Raw genomic sequence first — 10,749 nt, 5'->3', positions numbered from 1 at the left:
TGCACACGATTCTGGCCCGGCCTGTGCCGCTTGATCAGGTATGCTATGCATCACTTGACTTCACATAAAAATAACAGGCCTTCTTAGGAATTATTTGGAAGACTGATTAGCTCAGCTAGACTTCAGAGGCCAACACAACACAAGCAGACACAAATGTCATAACCACTCCATCGTTGAACACAAATGCTGAACAAGGGGCAAACACACTCCCAACATTAACAAGTTCATACTGCGGTTTCTCCTTACATTAGTAGTTCATAATAACTGGAGCCAAAACAGAGCAAAATGATGCAGAGATCAAACTCCCAGCATATATGACGAGTGAGGAGTGATAAATAACTGGAGTTCATTCACGGAAACTTGGTGATACGGAGGCGCAAATGAACCTCGCCGGACTCTCCGTGCAGCATGCTCGGGTTGACATGCGCATGGAGCCAGCCCTGTTCCATGTCCACCTCGCCCGGGACGGAGCAGCTCGCCATGGTCGCTTGGTGCCGGAAGGTGCACATGAGTTGGCCCGGGGGTGCTGGAGGACCATCCACCCAGAGCACGCCCGTGTACACCGGCCTCGTGTCGGCGTCGGTGTTGGCCCTGACGCACACCACGTTCACGGGGCGGCGGCCGGTCGGGCCTCTGCTAGCGCCCACGGCCAGGAGGAACACACAGCCGTCCTCCCCGACCAGCAAGCAGCGGTACTCCCCCGACGGCGCCTGCACGGCGAACGGATAGCTCGACTCGTACTTGATCTTGTCCATGGGCCAGGAGTGTTTGCCGGACGGCGCAGTGAGGTGTCGCAGGAGTTGCGCCGGCGAGCCCTCGAACGGTGGCGTGCACTCGAGGCAGTAGCAGGGCGCGTGCGCGCACTTGTCATTGTGCTCCGCCGCCGCGTGGTACACGATGGAGCTCGCGCAGCCGTGGTGCTTGTACGTGCACGGCACCTTGTAGGCGCCGACCACGCTGTCCATGAAGGCTGAGTGGGCGTAGGAGACGTCATGCCCGCATGGACCGCAGTGCTTGGTGGCTCCGTCGCCGCCGCCATTGCGCCCGCAGGCGCAGCACACGAAATGCTCCTTGTCGCACTGCAATCCGCGAAGTTCATCCTTCATTTTTCACGGTGATTCGAGGAGCTGATTCGAATATAGGAGGAGAGGAGTACCTTGAACACTGGAGGTTTGAGGGGGGCACGACAGGCGGCGCAGTGAAACAATTTCTTGGGCAGGTTCAAGGTGGCGGGCTCCTCTTCCCACGCCGCGGCCACCATTGCCTCACCACCTTGTTCGACGCCTTCTTCGTCGGGCTTCACCACGGCAGCCGGCTTTGCAATGGGTGCTGGACCGGGTGTCATTGTCTTCGTGGCCACCGGACTCGGCGCGGGTGGCATGGCGACCAAAGGACTGGTCACCCCCACCGTGGTGACCGACTTCGCCTTTGCAACGGGGCTGGGCGACGACAGTGCCGCCCTCCTCTGGGCCACCGGACTCGGCACCGCGAGGTCCGCCGGTGACACCGTGCTCATCGCCACGACGCTGGACTTCTTGGCACCGCTGCCCTCTGCCTTGTCGGTGAGCCGCGGCCGCTTCTTGTCCTGCTCCCCCGACTTGTTCCCGTGCTCCGCCATCCCGGTGCCCAAGAAGCTGGCTATGGAGGGCGGCGGATGGATGGCAGAAGATGGGATTGCTACTTTAGTGTTGGTGGTTCACTGCTAGCTGCTGGACGTTATAAATATCCAACAGGTCTTGTCTTATCTATTGCTACTTTAAATGTCTTCCTGCTTGTCCAAAAAAGAGAGCTTTCTTTCTGCTGCTACACGATTTTGTAGAGATTTTGTTGCAGCTTGTTAGAGATTTTGTTGCAGCTTGTTTGATATGTACTCCCTCCGTTTTTTAGTCCGGATATAAGATTTAACGGATATAAGATTTGATCAAAGTTAAAACTTCATAAACTTTGACTAAATTTATAGAACAAAATATCAACATTTATAATATGAAATCAATATTAGTAGATGCATAATAATATTAATTTTCATAACATATAGGTTTAGTATTGTAGATGTTGATATCTTTTGATATATATTTGGTCAAACTTTGTATCACTTGACTTTGACCAAATCTTATATGCAGACTAAAAAGAAACGGAGGGAGTACGATCAGCCTACTTAAAAAAAAATCTTGTTGAGCTAATTCACAAATTTAATATGATATCTTTAGGATAAAAAATATTATGTTTTTATCAAACAATTTGTATATCACATACTCTAGCTCGAGTTTCAACTAAATTTAACAAGTCCATGGAACTCGAATCCTGCATTCTCCTTTTTACTCTGTATTCATGTGTGCATGAAATGAGGCAAGCCAAAGAGGCCCTAACAAAATTTTGCCATTAGGAAATGTCAACGGAATTTTGAAATTAGCTTTTAAAATATGTGCAATGTTATATCTTTACTTGAGTCCAGTCACAAATTTAATATGTGATTTCATGATAAAAAATATTGTGTTTTTATCAAACAATTTGTGTAATACATACTATAGCTTGAGTTTCCTCTGAAATTAGTAAGGCCATGGAACTCAGCTGCTACATTCTCCTTTTTACTCCGTATTCTTGTGTGCATGAAATGAGGCAAGCCAAACAAAATTTGATCATTATGAAATATCATCAAAATTTTGAATTAGGTTTCAAAACAAATGCCATGTTATATGTTTACTTGAGAAGTATAAGTATTTTAATACACCGCGAGTCATACTTCCCAAAATTCGGTTACAAATATTTCACAGCTTGACTATTTTGAGATGATATATTATTAAGGAACAATAAAACATAGCTACCTACAACCTCCCATAATGATTTGACACTTTGAACCGTTGGATATGGTCATTGAACGCTGTGGATGGGTATGTCATCGATCATAGTTTCACCACGTATTTGGTGAAACTTTGAATCAATCTAAGCTATTTAAAAATATCTTACACGGTCCAACTTCACAATTATTCTTATTTTGCGAGAACACAAATCTTATATTTCATTTAAGGATAAATATTGCGTGTGTTTTCCATGGTGTGACCAAACAACTAGTACTACAACACATCCTCTATTTTTAGGGGCTGTTCGGATTGTAGCCGCGGTTCGCCCTACCAATTTTTTGGTCGTTGCCTACTCCCACGGGTATCGTTTGGATCAGCATAATTCCTCCAACAACAACCACTATACATCATGCATCATATCATATCAACATGCATCATATCAAAACAAACATAGGAGTTAATTCCTCCAACATGCATCGTATCATCATTTTTTCAAAATAAAAATAATCATGAACTAGGGTTCTTCTTCACACTACCATTCCAACTAGTGACCAGAGTTAATATTCAACCCAATAGAACATCTAGAATCAACCTAAAATAAATCTAGGATAAAAAATCTAGTTCAAAATTAGGGTTGATTTTAAGCTAATAATGCGTCAAATCGGAAGCTATTTGACTAAAAATAATAATTGGAGGGATTAGAGGAGCTTACTTTTCTCTTTTTGGAGCCATCTCAATCCGCAAAAACCGACGAGAATTTGAAGAGATCCGAGGGTTGTGTGGAGGAGATGAGAGAGGGAGAAAGAGGGAGTTCCTCTATTCTTGCAGCAGGGTGGAGAAGAAAGGGGGAGGGCGAACCGGCGCCTTGGCCTTTATAACTGCCATGACCCTCCCGCCAGGGTCCCTGACGGTAGGGTTAGACATGCTACCGCCACGTCGGGTGGTGGTAGCGGACGAATGGAGGTGACGACAGCTGTCACTAGCTGCTGACGTGGATAAGTCGTCTACTTTCGCAGGGCTCGGCGGTAGCTATCTAACCCTACCGCCAGGGACCTCAGTGGTAGAAAAAAGGGTTAAATCTCAAAAAAAAATCCCAATCATGGACATATCTGCCTCAAGTACCGTAAAAGGGTCAAAACACAAATTTTTGCCACGATAAGTGTCGTTCTTGGTGTCACCATGGGTATCGATGACAACACAAAGGATGAAGACGATATCAGTGATGAGGCCGGTAACGACTATGACTATGACGGTGAGGAGGAGAGTGAAAGTGGATGGATGTTGTGGATAGGGGATGCACTTGGCCCAAGGTGAGAGCGAAGTGGGCAAGATTTTGCTTGTTATGTTCTCTTTTGTTGTTTCTGTTATATGTAAAAAAAAATATAGGTATTCGGCATCCCTTTGTCAAGGGAATAGGAATAGCGACATGTGTTGTTAATATAGTGGCTTTAGACTTACTGATCCAAAATTGGGATGCTCTTGATCCAAAATTGTAAACCTATAAACCATGCAATGCTGCAACTCAGGAGTTTAGATAGCCAAATCCATCTCCTAGAAGTGAGGTAGAGCATAAGCTGTGCCAAGGGCGATGACTAAAGCGCGAAGACAACGCGATCGTTGGCAAAGTTTCATTTTTGGTAGTTTACCGTTTAATGCGTGAGCCGTAGGAGCTTGGTTGCTTGAACTGGTGCCCTTACTAGTACTATGATAGATGTTATATTATTTCTGGGATTTTTTCACGATTTTGACCCATGGGATGAAAGTATTGCACGGAATGAACTCTGATTGAAACCATTTCACGATCTGACTTTTTTGAAACGCCAGAGCCCGTGGCGTTGCAGACGCACATAGAAACGCCAGTCTAATGTGGCGTTGCAGACCCACTCAAACGCCAGTCTAATGTGGCGTTGCAGACCCACTCAAACGCCAGTCTAACGTGGCGTTGCAGGCAACGCGTGAAACGCCATGGTCCATGGCGTTTCAGCAGTACACATGTTGCTGGCAGCATGCCGTGGGCTGGCTGGATGTCGTCGCTGCGTTCCATAGTGGGTCTGCAACGCCAGCACTGTTGGCGTTTCACAATGGGCCTGCAACGCCAGATTAGACTGGCGTTGCAAGAAAGAAAAAACGTCACGGTAGACAGGCGTGTCACTGTTGGGCAGCAACGCCATCACTGTTGGCGTTTCCCAGTGGGTCTGCAACGCCACTTTAGACTGGCGTTGCAAAAAAGAAAAAACGCCACGGTAGACAGGCGTGTCACTGTAGGACGGCAACGCCACGGTAGACAGGTGTTGCATAGTGGGACAGCAACGCCACGGCTTGTGGCGTTTCTAAAAGGGTCAGGTCGTGAAATGGTTTCTAATCTAGTTCATTTTGTGTTCATGTTTAGAAAAAAGGTTAAAACAGTGAAAAAATCCTTATTTCTGTATGTACAGGTTGATGATTGATTGATTGAACTTGGTAAGCCAGCAAAATGCCAAAGCCGGACATGCAGATCGAAGGTGGAATCTACCCGCTCTGTTGGCAGTTCTATATATTGCACTAATCCTTACATGAGCGAAAAATAAGAATACCTTTTTTTTCTGTGTACGTTACAACCGGGATCTGATTTGGACATGCATACTGAAGATATCTCCCTGCCAGTAAATAAATATCCAGCCAACTGGCTTTTCAACTAGATTGGAACTAGGGATGGAATGTAGGGGATCACCGAGTCATGTGGGTGATATAACAAGCGATCTACTCCAACTATATTCTTGAGAACTTGTAGGATAAATATATCTTTGCATACATTGTACATGGCGATGTCGAGCCATTTAGCCGGATGTGGACGATAGTTGTTGAACATGTAACGCCGAGTCCACTGTGGTGGGTTGGTGTCCACATCGTTGCACGTCCAAATCTCAATCGACTCGCACCTGGTCCCAGGATGCGCCACGCTCAGCTCCCCGCGCAGCTCGGCCAAGTAGGACATCTCGTATACGAGCCCTTGGCAGGAAGGTGGCGGCGGGATGACACCGAACGATTCGTCCGTGAGCCTAAAGCGAAGAAACCCTAATGGGGATTCTCCACCCTCAAGTTCAAGTTCATCATGGTCGATGGTCCAAAACAACGAGTCCATGAAAAAGGCCGAGGTTCCTGTAATGTCAACGGGGTAGGGTGGTGGCACCACCGTCTCACGCCAATGCTCGTCTACCCCGATGGTGAAAACCTCCATCCCGAACTTGTGGTGGTAATTTTGGTCCGTCACGACGGGTTTGTAGCGTCGAAGAAGAAGAAGAAGAAGCAGGCGATCTTGTAGGTGTCGCTTCCGAGGGTCGTAGCCGATGCCAAACACTTGGTGGAGCAAGCTGTGGAAACCCTCGGTCGGTGCAAGCGGTATACCGTTGGGGCTCCAAGGCAGCAGGAGGACGCGCCGTCTGGCAGGGTTGAGCACACGGACAACAATTTGCGTCGGAAGCAGCACCAGCCCGTCGCAGTGCGAGACGTGATACAAGTCGTCTTCAAGGGGCAGGTCTGTGGTGTCTGTGAGGGCAGGGCTTTCCTCCGACAAGTAGAAGCCGACTGTGGTGACCTTGTCCTCATGGTCCTCTTCTGAACTGGTCGAGATGAGCAAACGTGACGTCTGAAGACGGAGGTGGTCGTGACGGAATGCCGGGTCGTGGGAGATTGTGTCGCGCCACGGCTTGCAGACGCACCTGAACCGCAGCAGCGACTTGGCGGGCAGCCAGGCCATGATCGCCAGCGCGAGCTCGGAAGGCATGTGCGGCGCGGCTGTCTCGTACGTCGTCCATGACCGATCTATCTGTTGCAACTTGCCTAGCCAGATACGTACGTGCCTCGGTCGATCGTATGAGCAGCTGATTTGATGATTTGTGCCAGGCCTGCAACGTGTTGATTATTATAGATAGATGAGAGAATAAAAGTGGTGCCCCATCAACATATAATGACGAGTCGTGGGCGAACCTTACTCGATAAGGGACTACATGCATGCATGCAATTACTAGAGCCCCGTGTGATCTCCATGCATGTACGTATGTTACTACATGTATGTATGTTACTCCGGCAAGTCGGACACGGACAGCTTCAGCGCGTCAACCGACGCCTATCATCACCCTTTCTTTTTCTCCCATTTACTCTACGGATTTACCAGGTAAACACATCCATTCGATTTAGATAACCATAATATTTCTCTATATGTACGCGCTTGAGGTGATCGTCCGGCCATGTCCACTCCAACAAAGTATGTCTGCAGCGTGCAGCCTTGCTCCACCTGACCAAGACACGCGTGACCGCCACGGCCAAGCTGCTTGACCGTAATATTGGTTGTCTCCGAATGTGCCGTAGCTGCAAGGAGAGGCATGGCCGTCTCTTCTTCTTACAAAACTTCCACGCTTGAGAATAATGGAAACTACGCATCCTTTGGGCATGGACCAAATATGGTTTCAACTCAAGTAGGTCATCCCACGACCCGCCAGCTGATTTTAACCAGAGGAGTGCCGATCGACTACTACCCGTCGAACGCGTTGGTCTCGGTTGTTGGAACCGAAGAAACCTGCAAGCTCTAGCTCACTGCAACAATGACGAGAAGGAGATGTGGACTCAGGTGATTTTGTGCCGCGTACAACGTTGCTCGGTTGTTGGAACCGAAGAAACCTGCAAGCTCTAGCTCACTGCAACAATGGCGAGAAGGAGATGTGGACTCAGGTGATTTTGTGCCGCGTACAACGTTGCATCTCATTTCTCTTATTTGTACTGAACTTACAAGCAAAGGATCAACCACGTCCGCGAGCTTACCGGTCGTGCCATTCCATGATACTTGCCATTCGGGTGATGCGCACGTGCCGCGAGCAGCGCTGCATGCTATCCCATGCATCACTAACGGCCGCGCCAGGCTAGCTACTACTAACTGAAAAACTACCGAGCCACATCTACTTCCATCGTTCCTAAATATAAGTTTTTTAAAGGTTTCACTTAAGGATCACATACGGATGTATATAGACATATTTTACATTATAGATTCATTTATTTTTGATTCGTATATGTAGTCTTTAGTGAAATCTTTAAAAAAGAATTATAATTAGGAACGAAGAAAGTAGTGTACATGTGCACACGTTGATATGCCCATTTATCTACTGAACCGAACGACAGAAGTACATGTTCAACAACAGTGGCGCCCACGAAGAGCACCCATACCGGCCGGTGTCACCACTCTCAGTGTCAAGCTGGAGCTCGCCGTTGCTCATGCGGCTAGCCCACCAGCAGCAGGGCCAGGCCGAGACGCGACGCTAACATTGGCAACAAAATCCCTTTAACCCTGCAAAAAAGCAAAAAGAAAAAAACATGGGCAACGGCCTGAGTGCTACGTATGGGTTCGGGGAAGAAAACACATGCAGAGTACGATCTGTTTTGGCAAGCGGGGGAGAAAAACTGCTGGCACCGTAGGATGGTAAGTGAACGGCGAGGGAGTACAGATTGGGAGCACGGGACGGGAGCAGGCAAGCCCCGTCCAGTCTACAGAGGCAGCAAGACTAGTGCTAGATTTATATGCATGCATGCACACCCTGCCGGGTCAAGCTTCAATCCATCACCTTTACCTTTAGCAAGGACATGACACGATTTGATCAAACATCTTGTGTTTTCATGGAAGTGCATAAAACTTGTCATTGGAGTCATATGTATCATCATCGCTGATTCGATTGGCGATGCCTCGATAACTCGATACCACTAGAGAAGACATGAGAAGACGGACGTCCCATACCGCCTACCTTCCATGACTGTCGCACCACCTTGGATCCAGCAGCAATAGGCTAGACATGAAACACCTTGGATCCAGCAGCAATAGGCTAGACATGAAACCTCTGCTAGAACCACCGTACACGCGTCGGTAGCAGACATGACTTGGTGCCCCCGCATGAGACTTGCATGTCGATGAGTATGACAACCGGCAGGATCCATAGGAGTTGTCTTAATTTATTGTATGAGATGCAACGCCATGTGCTTACTACTTTTACTTCATTGCTAACGGTTAGCTATAGTAGTAGTGATAGTAGGAGTTGGCGTGACGACTTCACGGAGACACGATGATGGAGATCATGATGATGGAGATCATGGTGTCACGCCGTTGACGATGATGATCATGTGATGCCTGAAGATGGAGATCGAAAGAGCAAAGATGATAATGGCCATATCATGTCACTATATGATTGCATTGTGATGTTTATCATGTTTTACATCTTATTGCTTAGAACGATGGTAGCATAATAATATGATCCCTCTTAAAATTTCGAGAACGTATTCCCCTAAGTGTGCACCGTTGCGAAGGTTCGTTGTCTTGAAGCACCACGTGATGATCGGGTGTGATGGATTTTAACGTTCGCATACAACGGGTGTAAGCCAGATTTACACACGCGAAACACCTAGGTTGACTCGACGAGCTTAGCATGTACAGACATGACCTCGAATACAAGAGACCGAAAGGTCGAACATGAGTTGTATGGTTGAATACGATCAGCATGAAGTTGCTCACCATGGTGACTAGTCCGTCTCACGTGATGATCGGACACGGGTTAGTCAACATGGTTGATGTATCACTTAGATGACTAGAGGGATGTCGATTTAAGTGGGAGTTCATACTTAATTTGATTAAATGAACTTAATTGTCATGAACTTAGTCTAAAAGTTGTCTTTATAAATATTGTAGATGTCCAACGTCAACCTCAATTTCAACGCATTCCTAGAGAAAAACAAGCTGAAAGATGATGGTAGCAACTATGCGGACTGGGTTCGCAACTTGAAGCTCATCCTTGAAGCAACTAAAAAGGCTTATGTCCTTGATGCGCCGCTAGGTGACCCTCCCGCTCCCGCAGCAGCCCAGGACATTCTGAACGTCTGGCAAACGCGGAGTGATGACTACTCTCTAGTGAGGTGTGGCATGTTATACAGTTTAGAAACGGGGCTCCAAAGGCGTTTTGAGCAACACGGGGCATATGAGATGTTCCAGGAGCTGAAGCTAGTTTTTCAGGCTCATGCCCGTGTCGAGAGATATGAAGTCTCCGACAAGTTCTTCAGTTGTAAGATGGAGGAGAACAGTTCTGTCAGTGAGCACATACTCAAAATGTCTGTGTTACACGGTCGTCTGACTTCACTTGGAGTCGAACTTCCGGATGATGCTGTAATTGACAGAATCCTCCAGTCTCTCCCACCAAGCTAAAAAGGCTTTGTGCTTAACTACAACATGCAAGGGATGGAGAAGACCATTCCCGAGTTGTACTCGATGCTCAAGTCTGCAGAAGTAGAAATCAAGAAAGAGCATCAAGTGTTGATGGTCATCAAGACCACTAGTTTCAAGAAAGTTAAGGGTAAGAAGAACTTCAAGAAAGACGGCAAAGCTGTTGCCGCACCCGGTAAGCCAGATGCCGGAAGAAGAAAAAGAACGGACCCAAGCCTGAGACTGAGTGCTTCTATTGCAAGGGAAAGGGTCACTGGAAGCGGAGCTGCCCCAAATACTTAGCGGACAAGAAGGCCGGCAACATTAAAGGTATATGTGATATACATGTTATTGATGTGTACCTTACCAGCGCTCGTAGTAGCTCCTGGGTATTTGATACCGGTGTTGTTGCTCACATTTGCAACTCAAAGCAGGAACTGCGGAATAAGCGGAGACTGGCCAAGGACGAGGTGACGATGCGCGTCGGGAATGGTTCAAAGGTCGATGTGATCGCCGTCGGCACGCTACCTCTACATCTACCATCGGGATTAGTTTTAAACCTTAATAATTGTTATTAAGTACCAGCTTTAAGCACGAACATTGTATCAGGGTCTTGCTTAATGCGAGACGGCTACTCATTTAAGTCAGAGAATAATGGTTGTTCTATTTATATGAGTGATATGTTTTATGGTCATGCTCCGCTGGTGAATGGTTTATTCTTGATGAATCTCGATCGTGATG

The 10,749-nt window shown here is 47.3% G+C and overlaps 1 protein-coding gene across 1 annotated transcript; it reads right to left on the bottom strand.

Annotated features, from left to right (window-relative positions):
- Positions 1–202: 202 nt before the first annotated feature.
- Positions 203–1,261, bottom strand: LOC123439221 (putative E3 ubiquitin-protein ligase SINA-like 6). The gene is made up of 3 exons (XM_045115961.1): positions 1,157–1,261; positions 736–1,079; positions 203–591 (listed from the first exon to the last, which is right to left on the bottom strand). Exons 1-3 carry the CDS (start codon positions 1,259–1,261, stop codon positions 351–353), a joined length of 690 nt encoding a protein of 229 aa, XP_044971896.1. The 3' UTR covers positions 203–350.
- Between the last annotated feature and the right edge of the window lie 9,488 nt (positions 1,262–10,749).

This window comes from Hordeum vulgare, chromosome 3H, assembly GCF_904849725.1.
Source record: "Hordeum vulgare subsp. vulgare chromosome 3H, MorexV3_pseudomolecules_assembly, whole genome shotgun sequence".
NCBI classification, from domain to species: Eukaryota; Viridiplantae; Streptophyta; class Magnoliopsida; order Poales; family Poaceae; genus Hordeum; species Hordeum vulgare.
Note: the sequence above shows the minus strand (reverse complement) of the source record. Positions and strands in the feature narration are given on the sequence as shown.

Excerpts from the sequence above, each read along its gene's own strand:
- LOC123439221 (XM_045115961.1), bottom strand. The coding sequence starts at position 1,261 with ATGGTGGCCGCGGCGTGGGAAGAGGAGCCCGCCACCTTGAACCTGCCC. Across the intron at positions 1,080-1,156 it reads TCAAACCTCCAGTGTTCAAG|TGCGACAAGGAGCATTTCGT; the intron begins GTACTCCTCTCC and ends CGCGGATTGCAG. Across the intron at positions 592-735 it reads ATGGACAAGATCAAGTACGA|GGCCAACACCGACGCCGACA; the intron begins GTCGAGCTATCC and ends GGTGTGCGTCAG.